This window comes from Mustela lutreola, chromosome 3 (genome assembly GCF_030435805.1).
Source record: "Mustela lutreola isolate mMusLut2 chromosome 3, mMusLut2.pri, whole genome shotgun sequence".
NCBI lineage: Eukaryota > Metazoa > Chordata > Mammalia > Carnivora > Mustelidae > Mustela > Mustela lutreola.
Window position 1 is genome coordinate 37,104,322 of NC_081292.1, and position 21,015 is coordinate 37,125,336.

The window sequence follows — 21,015 nt, forward strand, 5'->3', positions numbered from 1 at the left end:
CTAGAGTTTCTCACAAGACTGTGGATAGCAGCAGATCTTGAAAGACAAGAAGAGTGAAGGCAAGACTGGGAGAGAAAGGGAAAAGGATGGCTTGGGGTGTCCACCAAAAGCTATCATTTCTATCACTGGTATTCTAGTCACCATTTCAACTTCTTTTGTACTTTACCTTCTTCACTGTTACTGTGTTTTTTAAATCAAAGAAATTGTCCTGATTTCTACACAAAGAGTTTGATATGTGTCACATCAAGTGTTTATTTATACTATACTTTCAGTGGAGCTGACCCAATGATTAAGCAGTTGCTTTATTTTTCCATTAGAAGTTGTTCAACCCCAAATAAAACCTGACCACCAATTTTTAAATGAAGTGATTTGGGGAGTCAAATATACCCTTCTTTGAGGTAATTTGAAATTATTGAAGCAAATTTTAGAGACATTCTTACTGTTGTGAATTTGATCATTTTTGTCTTTAGTTTCTTAATTTACCTTAGTATGACATTATTTTAATTTATATATTTAAAAAATCTCCAGCTTAGAAAATCTTTAAGAATAGATTTCAACCTGATACAAACCTAACTTGTTAGACTGGTTAGATTACAAGTTCCAATCAACTGATGAATGGCTAGAGCTGATGTGGTATATATTCATGATGGAATATTACTCAGCCATAAAAAAGAATGAAATCTTGCCATCTGCAAAAACATGGATGCAGCTAGAGAGTATTACACTAAGCAAAATAAGTCAGTTAAAGAAAGACAAATACCATATGATTTCACTCATATGTGGAATTTAAGGAAAAAAACAAATGAACAAAGGGAAGAAAAAAGGGAGAGAGAGAGAGAGGCAAACCAAGAAACAGACTCTTAATTATACAGAACAAACTGATGGTTACCAGAGGCGAGGTGGGTGGGGGGGATGGGTGAGATAGGTGATGGGGATTAAGGAGGGCACTTGTGATGAGCACCAGGTGTTGAATAGGAATGTTGAATCACTATATTATACACCTAAAACTAATATTACACTGTTTGTTAACTAACTGGAATTTAAATTAAAAATTTTGAAAAACGAGCTCCCAAATTTAGAAAAAATTGAATGTGTACAAAGCAAATTTCATTTTAAATATTATATATATAATCACTTGGTATGAACCATCATTTGATGGTTTAATCTCTGCTATTCTGCCTAATGGACTATGTTTCTTTGTCTTAGGGAAGGAAATTTCCAGGCTGCAGATTGCTTAATTAAATAGAATATCCATTTATTCTTTGGGTGTTGAGTTTGCTAAGTTCTTTATAGATTCTGGACACTAGTCCTTTATCTGATATGTCGTTTGAAAATATCTTCTCCCATTCTGTCAGTTGTCTTTTGATTTTGTGAACTGTTTCCTTTGCTGTGCAAAAGCTTTTGATCTTGATGAAATCCCAATAGTTCATTTTTTCCTTTGCTTCCCTTGCCTTTTGCGTTGTTCCTAGGAAGATGTTGCTGCGGCAGAGGTCGAAGAGGTTGCTGCCCGTGTTCTCCTCAAGGATGTGGATGGATTCCTTTCTCACATTGAGGTCCTTCATCCATTTTGAGTCTATTTTTGTGTGTGGTGTAAGGAAATGGTCCAATTTCATTTTTCTGCATGTGGCTGTCCAATTTTCCCAGCACCATTTATTGAAGAGGCTGTCTTTTTTCCATTGGACATTCTTTCCTGCTTTGTCGAAGATTAGTTGACCATAGATTTGAGGGTCTATTTCTGGGCTCTCTATTCTGTTCCATTGATCTATGTGTCTGTTTTTGTGCCAGTACCATGCTGTCTTGATGATGACAGCTTTGTAATAGAGCTTGAAGTCCGGAATTGTGATGCCACCAACGTTGGCTTTCTTTTTCAATATCCCTTTGGCTATTCGAGGTCTTTTCTGGTTCCATATAAATTTTAGCATTATTTGTTCCATTTCTTTGAAAAAGATGGATGGTACTTTGATAGGAATTGCATTAAATGTGTAGATTGCTTTAGGTAGCATAGACATTTTCACAATATTTATTCTTCCAATCCAGGAGCATGGAACATTTTTCCATTTCTTTGTGTCTTCCTCAATTTCTTTCATGAGTACTTTATAGTTTTCTGAGTATAGATTCTGTGTCTCTTTGGTTAGGTTTATTCCTAGGTATCTTATGGTTTTGGATGCAATTGTAAATGGGATTGACTCCTTAATATCTCTTTCTTCTGTCTTGCTGTTGGTGTAGAGAAATGCAACTGATTTCTGTGCATTGATTTTATATCCTGACACTTTACTGAATTCCTGTATAAGTTCTAGCAGTTTTGGAGTGGAGTCTTTTGGGTTTTCCACATATAGTATCATATCATCTGCGAAGAGTGATAATTTGACTTCTTCTTTGCCGATTTGGATGCCTTTAATTTCCTTTTGTTGTCTGATTGCTGAGGCTAGGACCTCTAGGACAATGTTGAATAGCAGTGGTGATAATGGACATCCCTGCCGTGTTCCTGACCTTAGCGGAAAAGCTTTCAGTTTTTCTCCATTGAGAATGATATTTGCAAAAAAAAAAAAAAAAGAGAATGATATTTGCGGTGGGTTTTTCATAGATGGCTTTGATGATATTGAGGTATGTGCCCTCTATCCCTACACTTTGAAGAATCTATAAAGAACTTAGCAAACTCAACACCCAAAGAATAAATAATCCAATCAAGAAATGGGCAGAGGACATGAACAGACATTTCTGCAAAGAAGACATCCAGATGGCCAACAGACACATGAAAAAGTGCTCCATATCACTCGGCATCAGGGAAATACAAATCAAAACCACAATGAGATATCACCTCACACCAGTCAGAATGGCTAAAATCAACAAGTCAGGAAATGACAGATGCTGGCGAGGATGCGGAGAAAGGGGAACCCTCCTACACTGTTGGTGGGAATGCAAGCTGGTGCAACCACTCTGGAAAACAGCATGGAGGTTCCTCAAAATGTTGAAAATAGAACTGCCCTATGACCCAGCAATTGCACTATTGGGTATTTACCCTAAAGATACAAATGTAGTGATCCAAAGGGGCACATGCACCCGAATGTTTATAGCAGCAATGTCTACAATAGCCAAACTATGGAAAGAACCTAGATGTCCATCAACAGATGAATGGATCAAGAAGATGTGGTATATATACACAATGGAATACTATGCAGCCATCAAGAGAAATGAAATCTTGCCATTTGCGACAACATGGATGGAACTAGAGCGTATCATGCTTAGCGAAATAAGTCAAGCAGAGAAAGACAACTATCCTATGATCTCCCTGATATGAGGAAGTGGTGATGCAACATGGTGGCTTAAGTGGGTAGGAGAAGAATAAATGAAACAAGATGGGATTGGGAGGGAGACAAACCATAAGTGACTCTTAATCTCACAAAACAAACTGAGGGTTGCTGGGGGGAGGGGGTTAGGGAGAAGGGGGTGGGATTATGGACATTGGGGAGGGTATGTGCTTTGGTGAGTGCTGTGAAGTGTGTAAACCTGGTGATTCACAGACCTGTACCCCTGGGGATAAAAATATATGTTTATAAAAAATAAAAAATTTAAAATAAATAAATAAATAAATAAATAGAATATCCAGAATGTCTCCTAAATATGCCCCTTCTCCCACATTTCACAACACTTAGGAATAAAGAGAGGTTCTCTGCTGCTGTTCAAGACTCATCTTTAAATACTTCAAAAGTTTTAAGTAGCTCCATCTACTAATAGCCCCTATCCTAAGTCCCACTAATGCCGCCAAAAGACCTTTTAAGTTCTCTATCTAGAAAGTCAGAATGAATAAATCATGAAATTTCTCTCTCTCTCTTTTTTGTTTATCATATGAAGCTTTTTTGGCATCTGTACAAATAACCCTTATAGCATATATGCTACAGTGCTTTTTTTTTTTTTTTAAGTTTTTTTCAGCGTAACAGTATTCATCGTTTTTGCACCACACTCAGTGCTCCATGCAATATGTGCCCTCCTTAATACCTACCACCTGGCTCCCCCAACCTCCCACCCCCCACCCCTTCAAAACCCTCAGGTTGTTATCAGAGTCCATAGTCTCTCATGGTTCATCTCCCCTTCCAGTTTCCCTTGACTCCCTTCTCCTCTCCATCTCCCCTTGTCCTCCATGCTATTTGTTATGCTCCGCATAACAAGTGAAACCATATGATAATTGACTCTCTCTGCTTGACTTATTTCACTCAGCATAATCTCTTCCAGTCCCATCCATGTTGCTACAAAAGTTGGGAAGTCATCCTTTCTGATGGAGGCATAGTACTCCATAGTGTATATGGACCACATCTTCCTTATCCATTCATCCATTGAAGGGCATCTTGGTTCTTTCCACAGTTTGGCAACCGTGGCCATTGCTGCTATAAACATTGGGATACAGATGGCCCTTCTTTTCACTACATCTGTGCTAGAGTGCTTTTTAACTCACCCAATTCCAATGTCTTTTTTTTAAAAGAGATTTTATTCATTTATTTGACAGACAGAGATCACAAGTAGGCAGAGAATCAGGTAGAGAGAGAGGAGGAAGCAGGCTCCCTGCTGAGCAGAGTGCCACATTATATACTGAACTTTATAAATACTCCCTTTTAACTGCTCTACAAGTCCTTCTCCCTTATCTTCACTCTATTTTTTTTTTTTTTCCAGTAAGCTCTACATTCAGCGTGGGGCTTGAACTCATAACTCTGGAAGCAAAACATGAGAGACTATTAACTATGTAGTAAATGAACTGAGAGATGCTGGGGAATAGGTGGATGGGGGATGGGCAAAATGGGTGAGGGGGTTAAGGAAGGTACTTGTGATGAGCACTGGGCATTAGATGAAGGGGATGAACCACTAATTCTACTCCTGAAACCAATATTACATTGTATGTTAAATAACTCAAATTTAAATAAAAACTTAAACAAAAAAGAGTCATGACTATACTGACTGAGCCAGCCAGGTGCCTCATTCACTCTCATTCTTTGAAATTCCTTTCTGCATATTGTTATTACTATCCTGATTCTAACCTCATCTGCTTTCCTCCCTACAGTAAGCTCCCAATATATCATTTCAATTGCATCTTAACCTGCCCTTTTAATCTCAACTTCTCTTTCTTCAGCTCTTTTACTATTTCCTCTGACTTCATTATTACTATGCTTTACGATCAGTATTTATTCATCTTTACCTATATATTTATGCATCTGTTGTTCTCTATTCCATCCTGCTCTTACCTTTGTTTCATAGGCATAGCGCAGGTCTGCTGGTGATGAATTGTCTGCTGCTGTTTGTTGATTTATGACATCCTTGTTTTCTTTTCACTTTATAAGGATATTTTTGCTGGGTACAGAATTACAGGTTAGCAGTTATTTTCTCTTGGCACTTTAAAGATTCAAGACTAGAGTCTATACCTGGTCCAGCTCTGATATTAGGGTGTTTTGAGAGCTTAAAGTATTTACAGGGGCTTCCCCAATGGCAGGCCCTGAACTATAGTCCTTGTCCTCTTGGTATTGAGAAACTTCCAAAAATCCCAATTATAGGGAGTCATAAGGACTTTGGCTGTTTTTGTGTGCAAGAGGAGAAGTCACTGAAGAGTTGAACAGAAGAGTGATAGACAAAAGGCCTTCTCTGTTTGCTGTGAAAAGAAAAGACACTAAGAAAGCAAAGAGGAATATTTGAGGACCAGTTAAGAGGCTATTGCAAAAAAGCAAGTGAGAGATGAAGGTGTCATATAATTTATCTGGCCATTGAAATAAGTTCCAAATCTTACTCGAACTGTTTTTCTTTCCTGACACCATAGTGATTTATTTCTAAGATTTATATCCCATGATGTCACTCCTCAGAGAGACCTCATTACCTATCTTTAAGTAAAAATTCAAATTCTTCACCAAGGGACAAAAGGTCATACGCACGTTCTGGCTTCTGCTTCCCTTTCTAGCATCCCCTCTTATTCTACTTCTTTCCTTTAGCCAGTGGTATCTATTTGGAGCCCAGAATCTCTCCATAGGTCATAAAACTTCTGTAAGCCTTCACGCCTCGCCCATATTTTTCTCCTTAAACCATCCTTCTCATCAACTCCCTTTCCTTGCCTGATTGACTCCAACTCATCTTTAAAGATTCAGCTGAAGGATTAAGAATAAAAGAAACTTATCTTCTCTTGGAAAAGTTTCGGGAATCTTTTCCTTTCCCATTCCAAGACATAAATGAGTCTTTTCTGCGGATTTAGTACAATTCAATAAACATTTATGGCATCTTCTCTCTGCCAAGAACAGTTTTAGGAGTTGGAGAATGACAAAAGAATAAGCTGCAGTATTTGCCCTCAAGGACCTCGTTCTAGAAGAAGATACATAATACATAACTTCATTATAGTGTGGTGTGGATAGCAGTAGAAAATGATTTTGGGAGGAGGGTGTCAGTGAAGGTTTCCTGGAGGAGGAAAAATCCATGTTCATTTTTAAAGAATAAATCAGAGTTTATCAAGCAGACAAGGTGCATGGGGTAAGGTGAATATCCAAGATCAAACAAACAATATATGCAATGGTATGGAATGGCAAAACAACAAGGTTTAGGAAAATAACAGAAGAATTGGTATTTGAGTGTAAATTTTTAAAGGCAATTAATGGGATGTGAGTTTAAAAAGAATGGTGGACAGGCAACCGTTGATGATCTTATTTACAATGCATACTTCTATTGTAGTACTTATCATACTGTATTGCAGTGACCTATTTTCATTTCGAGGTCACCACCAGTGGCTCCTTCAAGTAGGTATTGGGTCTTAATCATTAATCGTTGCTTACATAGCAGCTATCCACGTGTCCAAGATGTAATGGATACTCAGTAAGTGCTTATGTTGTTAGTGCGGACCCTTTAAAACTTCTAAGAAGATTATTTTACAGAATACTATTATTTGTATTTGGTACAAATGTATCTATCCATCTGTCATCTGTCTATTGCCTGGGTTGAATCTGGACATGATCAGGTCCAAAACTAAGTCAAAAAATAAAATTAAAATTGAATGCAATTAATTAGAGATTGTTAGTAAAACTACATTTAAACCTGATACACAGAGCATGACATATTTGGTATATAATATTTTAAAAATAAAATGTTATTAAATTGCTTCTCAGATGTAAATGGCTGTCATTTGGAGAAAAGACAAATGAGTAGAATGGAATAGACGTTTATGCAGTTTTTTCTAGGAAGCTTAGAAATTCCACGTGTATCTGTGTATCTTTCCATTCACTCCTACTTCCTTCTCATATCTCTTCCACAGCATTGGACACCAGTTGGAGATATTTTTACAGCAGAAAGAGATACTTGTTACAGTTTTAAGAACTCTGCAGCTCTGTTGGGTAGGGCAGGTAGTCTCTTGTCCCTGTCCTAGAAGACTGATAGCCAGTTTTTCAGCCCCAGTGATTCTTGCCTCTTGTTTCCAAATGGGCATTTCAAGCCATTTTGGGAGGTAGCAATAATATGTTAGAAATATCATGAACATAAGGGGAAAAGGAGACCTATAACCTGAAGTCAATCATAATAAAACATAGAAGTAATCTGATAAAAAGGTGGAATATCCAAATGATATACTCTTGAGTAAGAACTACTACAAACTGACTAATTACTACTGAAGAAATAGGAAAAGTAATGAGAATAAACACAGTGCTTTGACTTAAGTAGTTCCATGCATCTTTTCAAGAAAAAGACATCACTTGAGCTTGTTTCCCTTCTCTTACATTTTTTAAATGCCTTTACTGAGGAACCCACTCACCATTATGGCTTCTCCCAATATCCTCTCCTTTCTTTCTCTCCTTTCTCCCTTAGTATCTTTTTGCCACATACATTGCTCCTTCGGCTACTCTTGACATTGGACTCCAACAGGAAAAGAAAAAAGAAATCTATATGAAAATACAGCCACCATTTGAAGACCTTTTTGACACGGCAGAAGAATATATCCTCCTCCTCCTTCTTGAGCCCTGGACAAAGATGGTAAAATTCGACCAGGCTGCTTTTGGAAAGGTATTGTGGCACTAAGAAATGGCAGGTGACCATTCAGGTTTACTACAAAACTGAGGATAAGCAACGTTATTAACTCACAAGAGAAAAATGGAAAAAGAGAAAAACTGGAAAAGATCTCATATGGGCCAGGGACTCAGAGTTAAGATTTGGCAGGCTCAAAATTGGAGCAGCGAAAGTATTTATTAACTTCATTTTTTGCCAGTTTCTCAATTGTCTTCTAACAAAAGACTAAAATCTTTGTCATTTTTAGTTCTCTGTACAATTATGTCGGCAGAGAGAAATCTGAGGTTTGGTTTCCTGCGAACCAACAAAATCTGCCGTGATAATGTCCTGGCTTTGTCCCTTTTCGCCATTTCTCAGCAGTGGCCTTCATTTAGATTAATGGAAAAATCCCATTTAATTTTCTCCTGGATGAGTTATGGTAAATATGACACCCATGGAAAATAGAAATGTTCCGTATATATTGTGGGAAACACATTCTGTAACTTCAGTATTGCTATTTGAAGGCACTCCAAATGTTCATTATATTGGGCTGTTTGATTGGATACGAGTTTCAACACAACTTTTTTAATTCCCAAAGAGGTCATTTTAAGTCTCAGTGCCTGAATGTTTTCACTATTCTTATTGAGGGGTGGAGGAAATTTCTTTCAGTATTTATTTTGAATCACAGATTTGAACCATTCCTGGGCATTTTTTTTCCCTATGAAGTTAACGCATGGACCTTGTACATCAGGTCCCTCTCAGTGGAACTCTGCTGTCTTCATATTGCTGTTCTTTGTTCCTCTCTCCTCAACCACTTCTTAGTCTTGTCTTCTACCAGAAAGAATAGCTTAGGTAAACTAAGATAAAATTAATACCAAAACACCCTGGATAGAATTACCTTATTGGATTGTGATTGAACAACTCTCAGGGCTTACTAAATTCAGTGATGAAAATTAAATTTTCCATCCTAAATTCTCTTTGTCCTCAAAAATTAGCATCCCAACTTTTCTGCTACAAAAATACATCTATTACACTAGAAAAGTTAGGCTATTGTATGAGATTTTTAAAAAATTCTCTCCAGTCATTATTTTAAATATAATGCATGGCATAACCTGAGATAGGGTCCTGAGATGTTAAAAAAAAAAAAAAAAAAGATTTAGAATTACAACTAACTTCCCTAAACCAAAAAGTTTTGGCTTTGGTGATGACTCTTATAAAATGTGTGGAAAAATGATACACTCTTTTTAACAGGAAACTAGAAACTTCCTTAAATTCAACCCAGAGGACTTCTCTTAAAGTCCAGTTGACTTGATTATGTAGACTTGCTCCCAAAAAGGATAATTAAGGAGACTACCAAAGCTAGTTATTAAATGTAGAAAGTTCTCAGTCCACTAAACTGATTTTTCCCTGGAATCGAGAAATTGAGAATGAGCTTGTTTTCGTGGCTGTCTAAAACAGTGCAAAACCTGCTCTGCAGCAGGAGATGTACAATGAGGTTAATCTGATAAATGACTCCTTTCTTGCTACAGCAAAAAACCTTAGGTCACAGAGTATTACAAATGGAGTGCAGTCATTTCTTGTACTACTGTGGATTATTTGATTATTAACACTAGCAATGCCTGTCTTTGTGACCCTTACCCTGTTGTAATGAGTAGAAAACAGAAATGTGACCCAACATGTGTGCAGTGTTTGTTAGTTCGCATGGGGTGTTCAGAAAGGAGGAATGATCTCTGGTGTCACTATATCATTACGTAGAAATATTTTATCACATGCATGCAAAGTAAGAATTTGTAGTTAATATTTTTATGTTTGTCTTGCTGCTTTTGCCGCCAAACCAGTTTATTTTATTGGCAAATGTATTCATTTTTGAGCCCACTGTTATTGGCAAATTTTTCATTCTTTCCCCACTTTTTCATAATGTACATTCTATTGATGTTACGAGCTTTATTATTATTTTATTAGGTGGAGCTGATAGAAGAAACTCGACAGTTAGATTCCACATACTTCAGAAAGCTACAGGCTTTGCATAAGGAGACATTTTCCAAGAAAACTGAGGTAAGACAGCTCTCTACTTAGAAAAATCAACTTTTTATCCTGGAGAGGATTACCGCTGTATATATTGGCATGGGGCAGAGGGATCATATATTGAGAAGATCATATCCTGATAAAGTAGGGAATAGGCCGTTTCATTCCTCTGCTACTTCTTTGCCTAGGATGCTGCGTTTGACAGGTATCACTTTATACTGACACATTAAACAACAGAGCCCAAAGAACAAAGCAGATGCAGTAATGTAGGGGAGCCAAGCCACTTGCCTGACTTAGTTAAGAGCCTTCAAGCCGCATTATTCCTTCGAATGTTTCTGGTTATTTTCTGTATGGCAACTGTTCTATTCATTGTCAATTCAAAAAAAGAGTTAAATTGAGTTTTCCAAACAGAAAGGGAACTGTCTTGTGACAGCAATAGGCAAAACAATAAAGGATAAAATATGGAAGGGATCTGGGGGAGTCCGTAAAAAGATCATAGGATAAATTAGGATAGTAACATGTTATTTTGATTTATAAATTTGCAAATTTGGGATTAGCTACATAAACCATGGTAGAACCTGAAAGTCATAAAATGAAATTTGTATATCTACATAAAAGTGAGAGTTCATATTCACATTTATTAACATGGAAAATGCCCAGGACATATTATTATATAAAGATAATGGGGGTGGGGTCTGGGTGGCTCAGTGGGTGAAAGCCTCTGCCTTCGGCTCAGGTCATGATCCCAGGGTCCTGAGATCAGGACCTGCATCGGGTTCTCTGCTCATGGGGAGCCTGCTTCATGCTCCCTCTCTCTGCCTGCCTCTCTGCCTACTTATGATCTCTGTCTGTCAAATAAATAAATAAAATCTTTTTTAAAAATATGGGGAACAAAAAATACTGGTATCATATAATCCTATTTATGTAAAATTATATGTATGTATTTCTCCATGTATACATATATGCAAAGAGAGGTATCTGGAAAGGTGTTCACCAAAATGTTGAAGACCATTAGCTCTGAGTGATAAGGTTTAACTGATTTTTTTTTTTTTTCAGGAGATAGTTTTACTTTCTCCTCTGTGCCTATCTCAATTTTTTTTTTTTTAAGATTTTTTTACGTACTTTATTTGACAGAGAGAGAGAGAGATCACAAGTAGGCAGAGAGAGAGGCAGGCAGAGACAGAGGGGGAAGCAGGCTCCCTGCTGGGCTCGATCCCAGGACACCGAGACCATGACCTGAGCCGAACGCAGCGGCCTAATCCACTGAGCCACCCAGGCGCCCCCCTATCTCAAATTTTTATTGTTTTACAATAAAATTTTACACAAACAGTAAAGGTTTTTTTTTAAGCTTTTATTTGTCAGAGAGAGAGAGAGCACAAGCAGGGGAAGTGGCAGGCAGAGGGAGAGGGAGAAGCAGACTCCCCACTGAGCAAGGAGCCCGATTCCAGGACCCTGGGATCATGATCTGAGCTGAAGTCAGACACCTAACAGATTCAGCCACCCAGGTGTCCCAGGAGAGTTTTTTAAATGTAACCTTCATGAGGGGCACCTGGTGGGCTCAGATGGTTAAATGTAATCTTCATGATAGTTGCCTTTTTAACACAGAAATTCTTTATTTGATAAACTACTTATTAGTATCTTGGAAAGACTACATAAAAATCCAAAAAAGTAGCACATTTTGTTGCATTTTAAACTTAATGAAAATGTTCATAAAATTGTGTTTTACGTTTGTGTTTTAACCTTATGAACTGAAATGTAGTTAGTTGTATTTTAGGTTGTTTTTAAAAATTTATGAACTAAAATGTGTAATTCTCCCCATAATCCTTTTCCACACTGGAAATTGATTTTTTAAATATTGGTATTCTCTCTCGTGGTCTGATGCTTTTCAAACACAAGTAGAGGGGCGAATTAATTATATAAGGAATTCCTTAAGGAAAGGAAGGGTTTTTCAAAGAGTAAGCTTCTCTAGCTCTTTGCCCTTAAATAGAACTTATAAACTGCAGAACATCAGGTCTTAAAATGCCTAAACATTAACTTTTATATGAAGAAGTTTACATGTAAAGAATGTGCTATTGGAAAACTATGTTGCCTTATTCTATAACTTTCAAAATTGCTATATATAAAAGAACATTTTATGTTCATAATACATTGTTAAGAAAAAGAAGTTACAAAACCATACATAGTTGTTCAGTCCTATCTTGGCTTTTAATAAACTACATGTGTGTACCCAAAAAAGACTAGAAGATTTGTATTTTAAAATGTTAGCGGTCGTTGTCTCTGAGAGGGATAGTAAGTAGAATGTATGTTTTTTGTTTTCTTATTACAAAAGATATATTACTCTTGTACTAACAAAAATAAGAAAATTAAATATTTTATAAGCAAATATATGGTAAATATTTGCTAAGTGTTCCTAAAAAGAAGCAAATGGAACAGCAAGGATCAGAACAGAAGTTGAGAGGAGTTAGAGCCAGATTCTAGCTTCTAGATTCCTCACCTACTCCTACCATTGCATTGTTAGATGGTTTTGGTCTAATTGTTCATTTTTATTTCAACTTCCCTTTCTAGATTTGGAAAATAATTTGCTGTATTTAAGAGATTTTTTTAATGAAAAATTTTATTTCACTAGGACACTGCTGGTGAAATTGGAACTGGTATTTCACGGCTTCCTGAGGTCTCTAAAAAACCAGAATACTGGAATAATGTTCCTGAAGAATATAAGCACTTTAGTTTTAATGACCTGCTTAACAACAAACTGGAGTTTGAACATTTCCGCCAGTTTCTTGAGGCTCATTCTTCAAGGTAAGGAACATAAGCATTTAAAAAATGTATTTCTCCCTTAAAGCATCATTTTCTAAGCTACTTATGCTTTTAAGCTACTTATTTTGATTGAACATATCATAAAAGTGATTTGGTGCAAGATTTCACCATGACAGTAAAAAGTAATGAGCATACCTCTCTGAAATCTGTATGGGTAACTTTTTGTTGGGGAGTGCATTTTGATAAGAGCAACCTCCCAAATGTTATTTCAAGTCGTCAAATAAGATTTGTTAGTAGTTTTTACCATTGGCTAAATAAAAACACCAATGTGTTTTATTCTTTTGCTTTTCTACTCTTTCTTTTGCGTTTTTCTAGACAGCTGCTTTAATTAGTATTTCTAAAAAGTATCTCCCTTATATTTTTCTAAACTGTTGAAATTATTACTATAATACTTGTAATTTTTATTAGCTAATACATCAATGAAATACTAGTTTTACACAGAATCTTGGAAACTTATGACATATTTATCTAATGTAAACTGAAATATTGATCATATATTTTTCCAATAATTTTCTCCCAAGTTAGCAGAAAAAGTTTAGACCTGGGAGCCAAATTTCACATATATAGTTTCCCTTCTTATTGATGGGAATTGTGAATTTAGCATATTGCCAAATACAGATGCAGTAGATGGAAATTTTCCCAGATTTGATATCAACAATATAAGTCCAGCATTGATGGAGGAACTCTGAGACCCTGTCAATAACAGTAGCAGATTCTTTTCTGATCCCAGCACTCCTGTGTTCATTCATATATTTAGCCAGGATTAGATATATTATTGAACTCATTGGTTTCATGATCCAATCAGTTCGGCTAACTAGGCAAGACAACAACTTTTTTGGTGGGTTAGTAGCATTCAGAGAAAAAAATAAAAAAGACCTGTACTTTGTTTTTGTTTTCATTTTAGTATGGACCTTATGTGCTGGACGGACATTGAACAGTTCAGAAGAATAGTTTATGGAGACCAAAAGCAAAGGGAAGAAAAATCTATATATATTAAAAACAAATACCTTAATAAAAAATATTTCTTTGGCCCCCAAAGTCCAGCTTCTCCATATCAGCAGGACCAGGTATTAATATGTAAACATATATTCTTTGGTGAAGTATGAAAACCAGTAATTTTTTAAAATTTAAATTCAGTTATTTAACATATAGTATATTATTAGTTTCAGAGGTAGAGTTCAGTGATTCCTCAGTCTTATATAACACTCAATGCTCATTACATCACGTGCCCTCCTAAATGTCCATCACCCAGTGACCCCATCCCCGTAGCCCGCTTCCCTCCAGCAACCTTCAGTTTATTGCTTATGATTTAAGAGTCTCTTCTGGTTTGTCTCACTCTCTGGTTTCGTCTTGTTTTATTTTCCCCTCCCTTCCCCTGTGATCCTGTTTTGTCTCTTAAATTCCACATATCAGTGAGATCATATGATAATTGTCTTTCTCTGTAACTTATTTTGCTTATCGTAATATCCTCTAGTTCCATCCACGTCATTCCAAAAGGAAAGATGTCAGTTTTTCGATAGTTGAGCAGTATTCTGTTGTATTTATACGCCACATCTTCTGTATCCATTCACTGTTGGTAGACATCTGGGCTCTTTCTATAGTTTGGCTATTGTGGACATTGATGCTATGAACACTGGAGTTCATGTGCCCCTTCAGATCACTACGTTTGTATCTTTAGGGTAAATACCCAGTAGTGCAATTGCTGGGTTGTAGAGTAGCTCTATTTCCAACTTTTTGAGGAATCTCCGAATAGTTTTCCCAAGTGGCAGCACCAGCTTGCATTCCCACCGATAGTGTAGGAGGGTTCCTCTTTCTCATCCTCACCAACATCTGCTGTTTCCTCACTTGTTAATTTTAGCCATTCTGACTGGTGTGAAGTCATTGTGGTTGAAAACCAGTAATTTATTTCTTTTTGTCAACAACTTGAAAGTCATCTATTTTGTCCTTTGCTTTTATGATTTATATGTTAGATACTTTGAAGATTTTAACTTTTCTAAGTTATTTCTAAGTATCTACAAATTAAATGCCTTTAAAATTCACTCCAGTATAGTATAATAATGTTATTTTTAAAGTAATTTATAGAATAAAAATAGCTTTTATTCATCCATTCATCCATTCATTCATCAAATATGAATACCTGTGATATATGGTGTCATTATTTACTATAATATTACTGTCATTATTGCTATTTGTCATTATTACACTATGTCATTATTTACACTGTGTCATTATTTATGACAAAAAGGCCAGATGAGAATTCAGCAGTGCGACTGAATGTTCATGTAACACTTTGATCACATGAAATATTGTTCAATTTTTATGCTTTTGAAATGTAAAGAATAAAGTGTTATAATGAATTTGAAGTTTGCTAGTACCACATTACTACCTGGAGATCAAATGTATAGTGTTTGATATTTTTATTTTGGTAGTTTAAAAGGATACCTATTTTAATGGTGTACTTCCAAAAAATCCAAGTTTCAGATTCATGCTAAATTCAGTAAGTTAAAGGAAAATTCAGACGTGTTCATAAGTAGGGCATACCACATTAAAAAGCTAGATCTTCCAGGGGTAAAATAAGCAATACTTTTTGGGAATAAGAAGGAGAAGGAATTCTGGAATTAAGCAACCTTGACAAAATGCCTTGCCATTAGTTCCCTGAGATCCAAATCTGGGCTGTATTAGCAAAAGTATTGGGTATCTCAATAAGCACAAGTATGAAATAAACACATGGAAGGCATTTGTTTTCTGTTTGGCTTGTGCTACATTGTATGAGGGTTCCTGGTATCTGATGCTACTGTGTGAACCTTCCATACTAGAACATGCTGAGAACTTCAAATTCAGTAGAAAAAGTGATTCATTGCTATCACAGCAAATGACTGTGTTTACTCCAGAGAGTGTCCTCAGTGACCTTTCTTCCTCATCTCTGGCCTTACTTTTATTTTTGTTTAAGTATTTTATACTTAGGGATATTCATATCACATTACATTCCATATAGATCTTGCTAGTTCTAATTTCAGCTGGGTGAGCCAAGTTTGCATTTTTATCAGCAAAGCAGTCTTTTCCTCTTTTTCTTTTTTCTTCCTTTTTTATATTAAAAAAATCAGTATTATTAAAGGATGGCTATGAGGGTTTCTCATCTGTTTTTATGCAAAACAATTATTTTATTAGTAAGATTAGGAAGGAGGTAGTTTTTCCAGTGAGGGACCCAGAAGTTTTGAATGGTGTGTGCACAGAAACAGGCAGAAAACAGAGATTTATAGCAGGAAATAGTCATCTGTGGCTTGTTGAAGCTGAGACTTCTACAGAAGGAAGATCTTGGCCACCAAGAAATTATGTTTTGTAAAAGGTGTCACTGTGCAGGTCAGAGATTCTTCTCTGTATACCCTGGTCTCTCTCTACTTCTACTGCTTCTGTTTTCTTCTTCAGAGTTGTTGCGGCAGCCTTGCATTGCTAGGACCATCCTCATCTCACCATGTCCAACACAACATTTGTTTGTGCCTATTTAGAATTTACGAGTCAAGGTTGTCTCCTAAGTAAATCATGCCCCATTTTCCTCATACACAAAAGAAAACGCTTTCTCCAACTAGTCAACTTCCAGAATCACAGATTCATAGAATCTTAGACCTGGACGAGCCTTTAGAGAACACAGACTAACAATTCCCCTCATTTCATAGTTGAAGATGCCGAGGCTGTGGAGGAAAAAAAATGGCATTGCTTGTAGTCACACAGGATAAAAACCCAACTCCTGTGTTCTCTGAAACATATCACGAGCAAAATCAGACATCAAAAAAAAAAAAAAATCGCATAACCCATAATTGTCTGTTTGATGTTATAGGGGAGTTCTAGATTTTGACCATCCACAATAGAGCCAGGAGATATCTTTCAGCAAATGACAGTTGTGCTACCTAACGCGTGCTTGGGAAACGATTTGGGAGTAGATGGATAAATGAATGACTATTAGTGTTTCTTCACTAAAACAGGAGTTTGCAGTTTCTTTGTTTCCTTTGTATTTTCTTAGATAATGAATCTAAGTGGTGGCTGGGGAAGGATGCTCCATGAGCAGCTTGACGCCTCTGTCCTGCTTGAAGTTCAGAAGCATGTCCTCAATAAGCTGGAAAACGTGTGGCTGCCATTGTTTCTTGCAAGTGAACAGTTTGCAGCACGCCAAAAGATAAAGGTATATCAGTTAGTGGAATATTTGCATAGCAATAGGCAGTACCTCTTAAAACATCACATGTATCTACCCGTGGACCCAGCCATTGAACTTCTATGGTGTTAAGAGCATGGAGTCAGCCTTCCCAAGGTTTTGCCTCAACCCTGCCATGTGTTAACTGTTCACTTTCAAGGTTTTTTGTTAGTTTTTTTGTAAGTGTATTTCATTCATTCATTCATTTACACTTTACGTAATCTCTATACTCAACATGGGGCTTGAACACATGACCCCAAGAGTCTCACGCTCTACTTGACTGAGCCAGCCAGGTCCCCCAACAGCTTTTAAGTTTTATAACCTTAGTTTCCTCATTTGAAAAATAACTGGGGTTAATAAGAGTAATTGCTTCCTAAGATAATTGTGAAGATGAAATGAAAAAAGGTATGTGTAGTTTCTTAGCGTGGTACCTTGCACACAACGACGATTCAAATAGTACTTATTAATCTAGGTGTTATTTTTATATTGTTATGAAGTCTTCATATAAACGGGCAAGGACAAACAAGGGGGAATAGTTAAATGCTTTATGATAATTCTGTGCTATGAAGATTTCTATATAAAATGGGGTTATAAAATGAGATTAAAATATAAAAATGAGATTTCCACAGGCACTGATATGAAAGATTATTTCTTGAGGGAAACAAGCAGATGCAGAATAGCATGTAGACGATAATCCTTTTACATGTTCTTATATCTCTGTATCGATTTATGTATTTATTTTTCTATCTATCTGTATTTGTGTTTATGAAAAAAAGTCTAGAAGTAACTGCCTCCTGGGGATAGGAAGAATTTTTACTTTGTGAAATGGGGTGTTTTTTGTTTTTGTTTGGTTTTTGCTTTGTTTGCACTTTATAAAAAGTTTGTGTTACTTTGATAATTTAAAATGTCATTGTCACACCAAACACAGGCAAACCTGATCTTTACAAAAATAACATAAAGGGACAGAAGGTGAAATTTTGGGCTCTAGTATGCAAAAGTACATGCCATTAGTGTTGATCAGGAAGAATCTAAAAGAACTGTCCTCTATATTCATCAAAAACTTTGAGACTTACTTATGCGAAAATAATCCTTAGTCTTAAGAGCACCTTAAATTATGGAAAACACAACACAGCTGGGAAAAATAGAATTTATAGTCTGAAGAAGAGCTGAATTGTTTTAGGTAAAAATTTCCTGGAAATAAGCTTTGAGGCAACTCAAATCTCCTCATTTCCTTTCTTTAGGCTTTGGCTTACTAATATTATTTACCACGTTTTTTCACTATGTTGACCACAATAACTTTTTTGTAACTTATAACCGTTTCCTGACTGACTTCGCGTTCTTTGGGTGGCAAACAACATAAACCGATTCTGGCAACCTTCAGCCAAGGAGAAAGGAGAGAATTTGTTATAAAATGGTGCTAGAACATCTCACACACTGAGGGGAAGTGTTGACACCCAAGCTCTAGAAAGGCCAGGGGCTGGGACAGCCCTGGACATCCAGCAGAAGTTCCTGGATCTTTTCTCTAGCTGTGGCTATAAAAAAGCAGCACCTAAGATCCAGTAGTGGTCTCTCTAGGTCAGTTCCTATCTATCTGCTGTGGACAGGGAGGTAGTTTCACATAGCCCAGATTTTGCAGGAGTGGTTCCCAAGGGAAGATAGAACATATAGGCAATAACCTCCAGAAATATCCACTATATTTCCTCCCTGTGTTGAATAACTTCTGTGCTTTTCTAAAATTAGTTGTGGCTAGAAAATAGCACAAAAATCTGGGAAATCCTAATTATATCTCCCGCTTCAATTTCCAGGGGACCCAAAGTGACCTGTTACCCACATTTGGGGCAACACACTTAGATATTATTAGCTTAATTTTGCAGACGGGGAAACTGTTCAGAGAATTTGAGTGACTTGCCAGGCACCTAGGGAGAGCTTCCCTTTCTAAGTCTGGTCTTTTTTCTCCAAAACTGCATTATGTCTTATCCATGCTGACCTTTACCTCACTTTTAAAAGCTGATAAATTAGGGGCACCTGGGTGGTGCAGTCATTTGGGCGGCCAACTGTTGGGTTTCCACTCAGGCTGTGTTCTCAGGATGGTGGGATTGAGCCCTACGTGGGGCTCTGTGGTCAGCATGGTATCTGCTTGAGAGTTTCTCTCTCTCTCTCTCTCCCTCTGCCCCTCACCCCACTAGTGTGCACTCTCTTAAAGAAAGAAATAAATATTTTTTAAAAAATAAAATAAAAGCTATTAAATTAGTAAATGACATTAAAAAGTGTAAACATTCTGAATAATTGGGATAAAATAATTGGTTTTGCTTTCAGGTACAGATGAAGGACATAGCCGAAGAGCTCTTGTTACAGAAGCATGAAAGGAAGATCGGGGTCTGGAAGGCAAGTAGTTTGTTATAGTTTTCCTCTTGCTTCCTCCACTCCGTCAAAGTATTGTTTTTTTCCTCCCCTACTTGTTCAAGGACCCTCATTGTAGGCACTGCTTTCTAAGCCACTGACTTTGTTTAATTGGCTGATGGAATCTGGGGGAGAGGGTGATTCTGCCAGAGCCCTCTTCTTAAAGCCCTCTCGACCTGCTAAACCCTAGAATTGTGCTTTAAATATTGGACTTTAAATATACACTTTAGTTTATTTTGCTAGTGGTGGATTTATTGAGGCAAGCTGTTCATTTTAACATATGGTAAGCTTATTGATTACTGAGCGTGAATTGCACAAAAAGAATAGTTATGCAACAGAATGAGCAAATTAAATTATCTTGCATTATACTCTGTTGAAAGTTACATTTTGGCTTTAAAAGGATTAAAAACTATCATTTTATAATAGGATACCTAACTAGAAATTGCCTATTTTTCTTCTTTTTTTTTTTTTTTAAGATTTTATTTATTTATTCGTCAGAGAGACAGTGAGCGAGAGCGAGCACAGGCAGACAGAATGGCAGGCAGAGTCAGAGGGAGAAGCAGGCTCCCTGCGGAGGGCAAGGAGCCCGATGTGGGACTCGATCCTAGGACCCTGGGATCATGACCTGAGCCGAAGGCAGCTGCTTAACCAACTGAGCCACCCAGGCGTCCCTGCCTATTTTTCTTCTTAACAAGCATGATAAACACAGTCTTCCTTTTGAGCCTATACATTACATTTATATGTATTCATCCTTCTACAGATCATTCTGGAATGTCAGACTAGACCCGGGTGACCCCCTACATACATAAAATTTTATTTGACTATTAGAGGATTGTATGTATCTGTTAGGGTGCTCTTTTTCTATATTTTCCTCTTGAAAGGAAATAAACCATTCTTATGCTTGTCTTTTGCTATATTTTTGTTGAAGTGTTAAGGAAGCTGGGCTTACATTTCATTTATTGTGCATTATATATTATGTTATTTTCTGTTGTGTTAAATTACTCAGTTTTGTATATTAAGAAGTAGGTCTTAAAACATTATTTGCTGAGTGCATTTTAAATAAACATCCCAGTCTAATACATAGTTGTTCCTATTTATAGGGTTGTAATTTTAATACAGAACGTATGGTGAGGGCTTAACTTTTTGACTAGAGAATATGTGCCTCACTAAAACATGTTAGGTATCTAATCACTTTATCTGGGTTAAGGCACTGCTGTTCACCTCAACTGCCTAGTATTGCCTTCCCTTTTCAGTTTTCAATTCAAATGTTATCCTCAAGACCCTTCTGCAAAGCTTTTGCTCCTCTGGGGACTCCTTTTGTGTTCCCGTAGTGCTTTGTACATAACTTTCTTCAACACTTATGCTGATAGTTACACATGATTTGTTTCAGGAAATTTATTTTATGCATTGTCAGTAATGGATATTTATCATGTGTTTTGACTGAGAGTTACTGTAGTTCCTAAATTTACTTAAAACATTGCCTTTGGAATGGTGCTTCTTTGCATGATTGTAGACTAAACTCAGATTTGGGGAACTTCAATAAAATTTATCCAGTAAAAAAAAAAATGTTTATTCAGTAAATTCAGTAAAGTCTA

At 36.7% G+C, this 21,015-nt stretch overlaps 1 protein-coding gene across 6 annotated transcripts in view; it reads left to right on the forward strand.

Moving 5' to 3' along the window:
- The window catches only part of RGS22 (regulator of G protein signaling 22), a 125,969-nt gene that overhangs the window by 83,546 nt on the left and 21,408 nt on the right, over positions 1–21,015 (forward strand). For all 6 annotated transcript variants that reach the window (XR_009351645.1, XR_009351647.1, XR_009351646.1 and 3 more), the window contains 6 exons: positions 7,816–8,010; positions 9,955–10,047; positions 12,644–12,816; positions 13,739–13,901; positions 16,853–17,011; positions 19,337–19,405. Coding sequence is in view for 3 of the 6 variants with exons in the window: in XM_059165927.1 (XP_059021910.1) it covers positions 7,816–8,010; positions 9,955–10,047; positions 12,644–12,816; positions 13,739–13,901; positions 16,853–17,011; positions 19,337–19,405 (852 nt within the window). In the remaining 3 variants the exon portion in view is untranslated. The remainder of the gene's footprint in view (positions 1–7,815; positions 8,011–9,954; positions 10,048–12,643; positions 12,817–13,738; positions 13,902–16,852; positions 17,012–19,336; positions 19,406–21,015) is intronic.